The 12736-nt window shown below is 35.8% G+C and overlaps 1 protein-coding gene across 2 annotated transcripts in view; it reads right to left on the reverse strand.

The window, feature by feature from the left end:
• LOC126298319 (proton myo-inositol cotransporter-like) overlaps positions 1-12736 on the reverse strand; it is a 520199-nt gene that overhangs the window by 14269 nt on the left and 493194 nt on the right. For both annotated transcript variants that reach the window (XR_007552594.1, XM_049989617.1), the window contains exons 9-11: positions 10681-10925; positions 3963-4115; positions 308-464 (exon numbers count right to left, since the gene is read on the reverse strand). Coding sequence is in view for 1 of the 2 variants with exons in the window: in XM_049989617.1 (XP_049845574.1) it covers positions 308-464; positions 3963-4115; positions 10681-10925 (555 nt within the window). In the remaining variant the exon portion in view is untranslated. The remainder of the gene's footprint in view (positions 1-307; positions 465-3962; positions 4116-10680; positions 10926-12736) is intronic.

A 12736-nucleotide genomic window follows, 5' to 3' on the forward strand; every position in this document is an offset into this window, starting at 1 on the left:
TTTTAACTACTTAAGCAGGAAGAGTTATGGGGATAGCATTAGGACATTTCTATAATTGATAATCTGCATTAGCTTAGTAAATGCATCCAAAGCACCAAGACCTGTCCTGTTTTAGTTTGTATTATCATTGAAGTTGTGGGTAGTACATGAGCAAGCAAGCACATATGATTCACAAACACTGACTTCTATCACAAACAAAGTACCATTAACAAGCAGGCAACAGGCTGGGAGAGCAGCATGTTATGGAATACCAGTAATCAATGTCAGCACTATGCTGACCCTCAGAACAACCATGATATGTACGTACTGAACATTCTTTGCATTTTCTTTCTTCATTCTTGCACACCAAGGTCCAGAAAACAGCTGTCCCATCTCCTCCAGTGATTTTCCTTTGGTCTCAGGTAGTATGAAGAACAAGATAACCAATCCCAGGAGAGCTATCCCAGCATACAGGTAAAATGTACCTGGAAATGAGTTAATGGTACATTATGTGTGTGGGATAATCAGATTTCTATATTCAACAACTATCACTGTCTTATTATACATACTATGAACGAAAGAATGATACAATACTGGAAAGCCCACTGGGTGAAACACAAATAATGGGAGTAAAGGCATATCTATCTATCTCTCTCTCTCTCTCTCTCTCTCTCTCTCTCTCTCTCTCTCTCTCTCTCCTTCCCCCCCCCCCCCCCCCCCTGCCAAAAGTTTATTGGCTCTTGCCGGGCCTATCCTACTGGCAGTAGTTTTTATGTGGTCAGCTGGTGTAACGCTGCAGCAATTTATTTATATTGCTCTAGCCCAGGAATCATTTGTCTGAAATTATTCAAATTTTTGAGCTGTTAAGGATAGATCTTTATTACAGTTAAAATCTGTGTGATCACTTAAAATGAACTTTCACTGTGCTACACTTTAAACCAATCTTCAAAGCAGCGTCCTACAGTACAGTGTCTTCCTGTCGATTTTGAACAGTATTGTTATAAGCAGCAGTCAGAAATTCACATGTGCTCCTTCCTTTATCTTCTCATTGGACTGGAGAGTACACTTTGTGCTGAAAAATTCCTTAGCTTTCTAAGTATTGCAATGTACCAGTTTACACTTTTTTCCATAAGATAAGGTTGTTTCCAATTTCTTTCTGCTCATTCATTTCCTGAGAAAGAGCTTAACAGTGCATCAGCACAGATAACTAAGTTTAGCTTATGAAGTAGTATTTACCACATGTCATCAACAGAAGCCAGCAGTAAATTTTTACCCATGAGACTGCACCTGACAAATGAGTGTTTGGTTTACTGCCAGTGCACATGCTCCTAGCCTGCAACAGTGTACTCAGGTCCCATACCTGAAGGATTCGATGTGCAGGCAATTAGTATGTACTAAAGGCATGTACTCTTAAGCATGGAGTCTGCACCAAGTCTAAACTTCCCAGCAGGAAAAAAAAATGTGTGCTGGACTGGGACTTGAGCCTGGGCCTTTGCCTTTCATAGGTAATTGCTCTACTGACTGGGATACCCAAGCATGGCAACACATTGTCACAGGCCGAGTCACGAGTCATGGTCAGACAGCTCAAGCAGATGAGAACCTACTTGTGAAAGACAAAGGTCCTGGGTTTAAGTCCCAATCTGGCATTTGATTTTAGTTTGGCAGGAAGTTTGAAGAACTGAAATGGTAAGTATCTTAAATATGGAATCCATCAGTTAGCAACATATTATATCCGATCCACTGAAACAATCCAACAGCCAATAAGCATGTAGTTATGTTCCACTTTGAAGATCATTTTCAGTGCAAAGTGTAATTCCTTTATGCCTGTCCTGTCCTTGTAGATGACTTTTTACATTGTCTTGTCTTCAGTATTTAGACACAAAAACAGGCAATATGTACCAGCAAAAATGAAGTATCAGTTGAACTGCAAGTGGTATTTGGGAAAGGTTCTTCATAAATACTGGGTGATCAAGAAGTTAGTATAAATTTGAAAACTGAATAAATCGTGGAATAATGTGGATAGAGAGGTACAAATTTACATATATGCTTGGAATGACATGCGGTTTTATTAGAACCAAAAAAATACAAACGTTCAAAAAATGTCCGGCAGATGCCACTTCATCTGATCAGAATAGCAATAACTAGCATAACAAATTAAGTCAAAGCAAAGATGATGTTCTTTACAGGAAATGCTCAATATGTCCACCATCATTCCTGAGCAACAGCTGTAGTCGAGGAATAATGATGTGAACAGCACTGTAAAGCATGTCCGGAGTTATGGTGAGGCATTGGCGTCAGATGTTGTCTTTCAGCATCCCTCGAGATGTCAGTCAATCACGATACACTTGCGACTTCAGGTAGCCCCAAAGCCAATAATCGCATGGACTGAGGTCTGGGGACCTGGAAGGCCAAACATGACGAAAGTGGTGGCTGAGCACACGATCATCACCAAACGACGCGCGCAAGAGATCTTTCACGTGTCTAGCAATACTTTGTCTTTCTTTCTTTCTTTCTTTCCTCTTTTTCTTTTTTTTTTGTTCCAATAAAACCCCATGTCATTCCAAGCATGTGTATCAATTTTCACCTCTCTATTTACATTATTCCGTGGTTTATTAAGTTTTCAAATTTATACTGACTTTTTGATCACCCAGTATATTAAAAAAAGAACAGGAAATTACATGTAAATTGTGACAAACAAAAACCATCAAATTATGCTGGAAAATCGATAAGAAAGTTAGTTATCTGAAACACACATATAAATATTGTTATCAATCTTCAATACAATATGGTGGAAGGCCACAGCTTCTTTTCACATACGCAATGCCAGCACAGCATTTAAATGAGACTTAACACTTAGGATCCACGTAAATAACTATGTTGTCAAAGCATAATTCACATTATATATTATTAAAAATTAATTCATTTCATTGCAACTACATAAGACCAGGGAGACAAATCAGTTTACCTTTGGAACAACTGGGAATGAGAAATTTTAGGAAGGAAGTTGTAACATCAGACCAAATGTCCTTAACAGCACAGAAAGTTCACAATTCACTCATATTAATATGCAGTCAAATTTTTGCCCCTATAACCTAGGAAAAGGTCACTTTCTAGCAAGCTTAAATCAACCTCTCTTAGCTTATCAAATCACACTTGTAGGAAATGAAACTACACGTTCCCCACCAAAACGGCACGCTGTGTCTCGAATTAGTGTTCTACAACTACACAATATTGTCTACCACCATTTTCAAACTAAATTTGTAGCATTGAGGTTACTACTTACTGCCCTTATCTATTCAGGTCACAAATGATGGATGCACAAAGTGATTTCACATTGATCTCTCGCACCATTTCCTTTATGCACATAGATAATTAATCATTTACTGTATCATAACATAGCACTGTAACTAGTTTTCAGCTGGAAATAGAACCAGCATTCTTGCCAAACACACAATCAGTAAAACACAAATCCAAATCCTCTCTGCCACTTCCCCCACCTCCCTACCCCTCAAAGTTAACTATACCAACCCACTGCACCTGCCTGTTTTCATCTTGTTTCCCAAGCAAAACTTTTTTGTTTTAGTTTTATTAATTTTCTTTATGTTAATCCCAACTTATACTTTACTCAGCCACTTAGTCACCAAGTATTCTAGTTCTTTGTCAACATTTTATGATATCTGCATGTTCTCCTCCTTTCTCCACCCTCCATTCCTATTTCATTGTTTTATTATGTAGAGTTTTAATACTACATTAATTTTCTTTCCATTTAGATAACTCTAAAACGAGTAATGAAAATTCAACATTATGCACTTCTCATAGTACTGGTAAATGAAACATTGCTACGCAAATCAATTATCTTCAGGAGCAGCAGTTTTCTAAGTGTTTTATGCAAATTAATTTCATGTCTTGTCGAAATTTTACCACCTATTACATAATAAACATTTGCACAAAATGTGACGATTTGTTAACTAGATCTAACTTACCCTCCTTGGTCAACACTTCAGTCAGTGTGAGGAAAGTCATTGAAACGATCAGATTACATCCATAATTTGTAGATGTTGCAAAACTATTGCAAAAGCTTCTGGCCCAGGTTGGATATATTTCAGAATTTATTGTCCATGGCATAGTACCCATACCTGTAAATCAGGTAACAATTACAAATAGAGCAAATTAAACAGCCTAGTATAGTCTTCAGTGAGTATAAAATACATTCATGTTGTTTATAGTATCAAGTGATGTATTACTACAAACAAGTAATAAGTTTATAAAATTTATCTTTAAGACTACATCATATTCATCAAAGTGGAGATTTAAAGAAAGGAGTATGAGGGGTGACAGGAATGAATGGTCTTCAACAGCCTTATTCTACATGCATGTTGGTTTTCACCTTAACTTCATGATGCATTTTTCATTAAGTTGTTCAATGTCCTTCAGACCCCCAAGTAAAGCATATTTCAATGATGATTTATCTTTACCAAGCCTCATGTTTTCTCACTGAATATCATACCAATTCATGGTCAAACTGTTAACTAGTAGTTAAAGAATTTGCTTTCATGCATCAGAGTACTACACAAACTAACTCATAATTGTCCAGTAAGCGAGTGGTGAACATCCACCTTCAACATACTAACACTTACAGTGGGACAACACTGCTGCAACATCAGACTTTTATAATGCATATACTATTTGTTATTCTATATTAGCTTACATCAGTTTGCTTTTTGAAAAAGTATATTCAACTAACAGATTTATTTAGTTTATGATACACAGTACATTATTCCATATGCTTCTTGTAATGGCTTTGTGTACATGTTAGAAAATATGTTGATAGACTGTCCTACGAAAGTATTTATATTTTTTTAATATTCTGTCCATAGGAAGTTAGCTCAGTGGAAAATATTCCCAACAGAACTAGCATCAGTTACAGTATTTTTGAAGGGTGAAAGGTTGAAGTCGATCCCATACTCAGGAAATGAGCTTCGGCATAAGATAGGTGAAGTGGGTGGGTGGGGGAGAGATGAAAGGGCAAGGTAGTCCCACACTGCTGTCCTGGCCAAGGTCCTAGTGGACGTGGTTTGCCATTGCCTTTATCCAGTCTGTTACAAGGTGTCAGGTGTGTGCATGCATCATGAATAACTATGAAGAGGTGGTTGGATAGTGTGATGTGATGGTGTGTGTGTGTGTGTGTGTGTGTGTGTGTGTGTGTGTGTGTGTGTGTGTGTGTGCATGTTGTTATAGCTGAAAGGAACAGAGGTGGTAAAAGCTGTTGCCAGCACATAGCCTACTCCTCTCTAATTTGACCTCATTTGGCAAAATGATTGCCATAAACAGAGTCACTAAAATAAACAAATGCTAAACCAGTCAGTGAAAGAAAGTCCTGCGTGTGTGGAAAATAATTGATTACTAAACAAAGTGGCAAAATTCACATACATGTACCACAGTGAAAAATGTTGCAGAGAACTCCATAAGAGAAATAGCAAGTGATAAAATATAAATGAAGAACAATTATCTACCACGAAAAGGATAAATGTGTAAGAGCTGCTAGGAAAGGAAGTGACAAAATTTATGTCCTATTAACAGGTGATTCCATGTTTAAAAGTGTTATTGTGCCAGACAGTAAGATCAATATTCAACTTTCAATTCAAGCCCATCAGCCAAACAGACCTTTCTAAAAATATACTTGAGTGTGAAAAGGAAAATAGCCAGAAATGATAACAAAACTGAAAGAATTGGTAACTACAAAGGTGATTTAATACATGTGAAACCAAAATATCCACAGCAGCATTAAGGAAGAAATACTGAGTGGAACACAAAATCTAATTAGATCAACAAAATCTGCATAGACAGTCTGCAGGCTGGCAGTCAGTGGTATTGTTCACAGGAGATCAGCAAGTGATACTTACCTCAACATATAGATAGTGGCATTAGGGGACAGTGTGATGTCTTGGGGCAATATTGTTTGACCCAAGTAAGTTTTTTAAATGATAAATGTCTGGGGAAAAATTGGCCAACACCTCAATAAGTTAAGCTCTATGAACATCTGTTAAAGTTTATAGATTTGTGTGAACTCCTAAAAAGCAGGGGAAACTGATACATCAAGGTAAAAATGCCAAGTTACAAACTGAAAATAAAAAATGGTGGTTAAAAAAAGACTGTCTAAAGATTTTAGACAGTATTAATAATTTTAGGTAGCTAGCAGCTTTTCTAGCAGAAATAAATTACATGGAGGTCCCTTCATTGTTGTTGATTCTTCAGTAAGTTATGAAGCAAGTGAAAATTTTAATTATTTAAATGCAGAGAGAGTGTGAGAGTTGCTCTGTAGAGTTAAGTTATCTGAATACAGTGATTATAGCACTCTGTGGATTTCTTGCATATGCTATTACAATAGTGTTAAACTTTCAATGTCTCTTGCAAAATTATAAGAAAGAAGGTAAGAAAAGAGTCATGATCACAGCAGACTTCAACTTAAATGCATTCGGTGAAATCAGTGAAGCCACAAAATTTTGTTTCTTATTTCAGGCATTTGGCTTCAAGTTAAACTTTTCTTAAGGTACTAGAGAAAATAACAGATCAATGACCTCCACCAATAATATTATTACAAACTAACAGTTTGCAAATGCAAGTTAGTAATGCTTAGAACTAGGTATTTTGGATCATTCAGCTCTGTTTATTGAGCCGCCAAAGACAGATAAAATAAAGCCTTCACAAGTGCATATATCAGGGGAAGTCAAAAAGTAAAGGGACTTCTGAGAAAAGGAATATTTATTCTAATGATAGAAAACAAACATACATTTTTTTATACATACCCTCCCTCTACTTCAACATACTTTGTCCAATGTTTCACAAGTTTTTTGATTCCATTGGAGAAAAAAAAAGTATTTTGGTTGTGCCTGTAATCAATTTTGCACTGCATCAATGACTTCTGCATCAGTTGCAAATCATCTTCTCTTGATTACTTCCTTCAATAGTCCAAACATAAGGAAATCACTTTTAGCCAGTCTGGACTGTATGGCAGGTGTCCCTGCAATTTGCAATTTAAATCCAAACTCTTATCATTTTGGTTGTGTGCTTGGCAGAATGTGGCCAAGTGTTATTTTGCTGCAGGATGACACCTTTTTACAGTTTTCCATGATTTTGGATCTTAATGCATGTTTCACTTTAGCTCACAACGTATCATAATAGTTCTCGCTGTTCACAATTTTGGCTCTTGAGGTTAACTGAATAGTGTTAGTATAATTTTACCTACTGATGGTTGACATTTAAATTTCTTAACTTCTGGTGATGGTTGTTATTTCCTAACTATGTCTGCAGCCTTACTTTCCCGTTCATGATGATGGACCCACATTTCACCCACAGTAACAATTTGCTGCAAAAATCGATCTCCCTCACAATGATAACAGACCAAATGGTTACGCGATGTCCGTCCTTGCACACACTTTCCAAAAATTTAGCCTGTCGTGCAAGATGAAATACAATGAGCCATGACCAATATGTAAAGTATTGGTGATTTTGTCTACTGTGATTCATCTGTTTTCCACCACCACGCCCTCAGTGACATCCAAATTGTCCTCAGTTTTTGACGTCAATGGCATGCCTGATCTTTCCTCATCAAAGTGCTCTGTCCTTCGTAGATCTTGCTTCACAATAAAAAGCTGTCACCTTACTGTTGTTGTATCCAGTGAATAATTTCCACAGGTTTAACACCTTCGGCAAACAAAGTGTGAATCACTGCACTCATTTCCTCCTTGGTGCAGATCAGCAATTGAGCTGGCATGTTTCATGGCCTGCTACAATACAATGACTAATGTGGGAATAAGAGTGACGCATTGTATAGAACTGCTGCAGACAACAAAACATCAGCTCTGCATAAGAGCACTGTTACTGAGCCCTATGGCAAGAAATTGCAAAAGTCCCTTTACTTTTTGACTTTCCCTCATATAAAAATGAATTTCAGCAAAGATAATATGGATTTTTTCTGCAGTAAACAAAGAGTTGTATGCTGGCCGGTAGATCACTTAAGTTCAAGCACCACATAAAACTTCTTAAATTGTTTCTTATATATATTCAATTAATCTTGTCCTCCCAGGACTTGGTAAAAGAGAATGTTAGCAGTAAGATTAAGTGGATTACAAAAGGAATAAAAGTCTCTAGAATCAGAAAGAGAGAGCTGCACAATGAGCTAAAAGCAAGCAGAAATCCCGATTTCTGTTATGTACAGCATACATTATAAAGCTATATTCAGGAAAGTCATACTGGCTGCCAAAAATGGCATATAACAGCCTACATTCATCCTTCAATAAAGAAATATGACAAAATCAGTGTGGTCAGTTATTCAGTCAGAATGAGAAGCCTAAGTCAAATGTCAAGAGATTCTGAAAATTAGATTTGAAAATAATATAGTAAACCATGTCTCGTTATTTCAATGAGTACTGTAACATAGTAAGACCAGATGAACATATGACAGCCTACCAAGACAAGGCAAATTTCATAAGCTTGAAAAACTACAACACATCTTTTAAACCATTTAAAAAATAAATACATTAAAATATATAGATAAATAAAATCACCCCGAGAGATATGAAAAATGAATTATTGTCTTAGAAAAACCTTCATCTGAGTTTGATGAAATATTCACACCTTTAATCAAGAGTTTGAATGATATCATTACACTACCTCTGCAATTATTATAACCCAATCCTTTGCACAAGTGCGTTTTCCAGATGTACTGAAATGTACAGAGATCAAGCCGTTATTCAAAAGGAAATATAGGGAATTACTGTTCTGTCTCACTTCCCCCAGTGTCCTCTAATGCATTTGAAAGGATTGCAGCAAAACAGATTCAAACATTGCTTACTATAAATGACAAATTTTTAAAACCCAATTTGGATTACAACTAGGAAAAAGCTCTGTAAATACCATAAATGAGTTTGCTCAAAAAATATGCTCCACATTAGATAAAGGCAAAAAGGTCATATGAGTATTCTGTAATAGGCAAAATCAGGGACACTGCTTTACAATAGTTCAAGTCTTACTTGCTAGATAGGAAGTAAATAATTGTAATTTCAAATTCCAGCAATTACTCCTGAAACTGGAAAACTATTTTTGAAGGAGTCCCTCAAGGTTGGATATTGGGTATCTATCTATTCCTCTTCTATATAAATGATGAACCACTTGCTACTAATGTTCATTCAATTTTATTTCTTATATCTTTTCTAATTGAAAATTATGTGCACCAAAAAATTCCATAAAGTATAAAAATACTTTTGAAAATCTTGATTCTTGTCTCCATTAAAATGGCCTAAAACTAAATGGAACTAAATACAAAATAATACAATTTGAAAATTAGTCCTTAGAACAGAGAAAAATAAAAGTAACCTGTAATGATCAGGAATCACAGAAGCAAACCATATAAAAGTCCTTAGGCCTAAATCTTGATAAAAATTTAAGTTGGGAGATAAAAATTGACTACTTAGCAAATAAATATAGTACCTTACCATTTTCAATGTGTATTTTTTCAGGTGCCACAAATATAGATACCAGAAAGATAATTAAAAACGGTTACTTTGAGTTGCTCATTCATTATGACAATCTTCCGGGTATATTCAGCAAATGTCACGGCACTTAGCATTATTATGAAAGAAAATACATTGTGAATAATGTATATCATGTTTACCACCACAAAAAATTAAAAGAACTGCCCATTCCCTCCCTTTACACGTATGAGGTGTTGATTGCCTTATACAAAAACAAATGTACACTTGACACTCTTTTCCACCACGACTGCAGCACTCGCTACAGAGAAAATTTTAAATGTCGCAAAATACCATTTAAAACTCTTTACCCAATCACCTCAGAGTATACAGAGTTAAAAATTTACAATAAAATGAATGCCAGTAATTTATTAAACATAGAGGTTCACTGAAACAATTGCTCTTTACTCGCCCAGTGGAAAAGTGCCAATTCTCTGCTGAAGAATTCACTGAAGATAGTTTCACAGTGAGAACAACGGAATTATATATTTTATTCCTTTTGTATACTAAAAACTATAATTATCTGTGTAGCTCATCCACTTCCTGCCAAATACTGATGAGGAAAATTTATTCCACCACCACGATTTGAAATGGCAATTTTAGAGCCAAGTACCAACACACAAGCATACAATGTCAATCTCACTTACAGATATGTTTCATGAAACATTTTTAGAAAACCTAAATCAGAAAGATCAGATACAAATTCTAAGGCACATTTTCCCAATTAAAAATCCTACAGATACTGTTGTACACAATGTTCCAATGAGAATTCTGTAACAGACTTCCACAATGAATTACGATGTTCTTGAGCAACATGTTTTCCAGATATTGTTAAAGAAAACTGGTTCTAGTCAACTGCTCTACTGTTTTACAAGAGATATTATTTTGTACTGAGCAAAAATAAGTTCGCTGCTGTAAACAGCATTCTAGATACACTGGGATGTAGACAAAGAGGCTACCAGAAAGGTGACTCCACATACCAACTTGCCTCATGAATAGAATATTTAAATTAGAAGTTGACTAAAACTAAATCATCATCCTAGAATGTAACATTTAATTTCACATATTGTTCCACTACTTCACCTTAAGCTAACAAAATCTTTTATTGTGGACAACTTACACAAAAAAAAAGTTTTTAATTGCTCAGATTCTGTCCGAAACTGAGACATACCTGGAGCAAAAAACAAAAGGTAGATGCCAAGTGCTGCAACTGCAAGAGCAGAATAACGCGAAGGGCACCATCCCACAGCCAGTGTCAGCCCATCATCCACAAGAGTTGATGTCATGTTAGAACATAGCCCCACTAATGCTTCACCTTCAGAATTCACAGGCAGGCATGTTCCATTAGTTGCCACATCAAGATCCCAGTAGCAAAAGCCGCATCCTGCTAATTGGTCCACACAAGACGCACATGTCCTGCAGTGGAAAATAGTCAATTTCAAATTATTAAATAATTTTATGTGCATCTATTGACATATAGTCAGCATAGTGGGCTTCCAATCAAATTGTTTGCCTACAGAGTATAGTCACAGTGTGTGACTGGATTTGTGATTTCCTGTCAGAAAGGTCACAGTTCACAGTAATTGATGGAAAATCATTGAATGAAATGGAAGTGATAGCTGGCATTCCAGAACAAAATGTTACAGGCTGTTCTTAATCTAAACAAACAATTTAGGAGATAATCTGAGCAGTCCTCTTAGATTATTTTCAGATGATGCCGTCATTATAGTTAAGTCATCAGGAGATCAAAACCGATTGTAAAATGATTTAGAAAAGATATCTGTACGATACAAAAATTGACAATTGAGTAAGGCATAAAAAGTGAGAGTTCATCCACATAAGCACTACATAGGATCTGTTTAATTTCTGTTAAATGATAAATCACAAAAATTTAAAGCTGTCAATTCAGTTAAATATGTGAGGATTACAATTGGAATTATCACAGAAATTTTTTGGGGGGAGGTGAAGTGAAGACTGTGTTTTATTGGAAGAACACTTAGAAGATGCAGCAGATATACTAAAGAGGCTAGTTATATTAGACTTCTAGAGTATTCTTAGGCAGTGTGGGATCCTTATCATATAAGACTGATGGAAGACATCAAAAGAGTTCAAAGAAGGGCAGCTCATTTTGTACTACTGCTGCAGCAAGATTTTTTCAAGAAATTTCAATCACCAAATTTCTCCTCCAAATGCAAAATTGTTTTGTTGACTCCTATCTACAGAGGGAGAAATTACCAGCATAATAAAATAAGAGCTCACATGGAAAGATTTAAGTGTTCATTTTTCCCACGTGCTATCTGAGAGCTGAACACTACAGAAATTGTGTTAAAGTGGTTTGATGAACCCTCCACCACGAAAACTTTACTTTTGCAATGTGTAGCCAGAGTTACCCCAAACAAATACTCACGTCTTTCATGCGATGCTCAGTGTCGACAGAAAGTTTCAGTTTCTTTCCCATTACAAATAAAATTATTTTAGCACAGAATTGTGTGTGCCATTTGATAGATGGGTCCCAAATTAGTATATTTCAATATTGACTTTATTCATATGTATTAACACAGACATTAACACACTAAGAGCAACCAGTACTTCAGCAGTAGCTGAGCAGGTCAGGGTGCTGTTCAGTCATCATTGATGCACTGGTTATTCTTCATGATTTAATGACCCTGTTAACATCTACTGATAAAATGAATATTACACTAGACTAATTTGGAACTGCTCTATCAAATGGGTGAGAAAAGTATGCACAGCTGTCTTATTTCAATACCATATTCCCTTTCCAATACTGGTTGCAGCAGTCACATAATATTTATTGTTTTTGAATAAGGAACAAATGATTTTGCAATCTCCTAAAAACTTTTGGCACATGACAGTGCAAAGATTTTTATAGCAATGGTAAATTCTCCATATAAATAAAGGTTCTCCTACATCTCACACCTGAAATTTTCTTCTAATTATTTAATGATGTCATCTTTTTCATTTTTATCACAAATTATTATGTGAAGTACTGGGCACACTGGTTAAGCAGGGTAGTGTTTTGGTTCATTAAAAGAGTTTGCACCAAGTGTTTGTGATGTGCAATTTACTGAACCTGATTCAAATGTGAAAGTTGTTTCTCTGTAAATGCTGCAGACATTCACACACTTACACATGTGCAAACGTATGTGTTGGTGTTATCAATATAATGAAAAAAATGGAGTGTTGATTAATCAAGATAATGCCAAGAC

This window comes from Schistocerca gregaria, chromosome X (genome assembly GCF_023897955.1).
Source record: "Schistocerca gregaria isolate iqSchGreg1 chromosome X, iqSchGreg1.2, whole genome shotgun sequence".
NCBI lineage: Eukaryota > Metazoa > Arthropoda > Insecta > Orthoptera > Acrididae > Schistocerca > Schistocerca gregaria.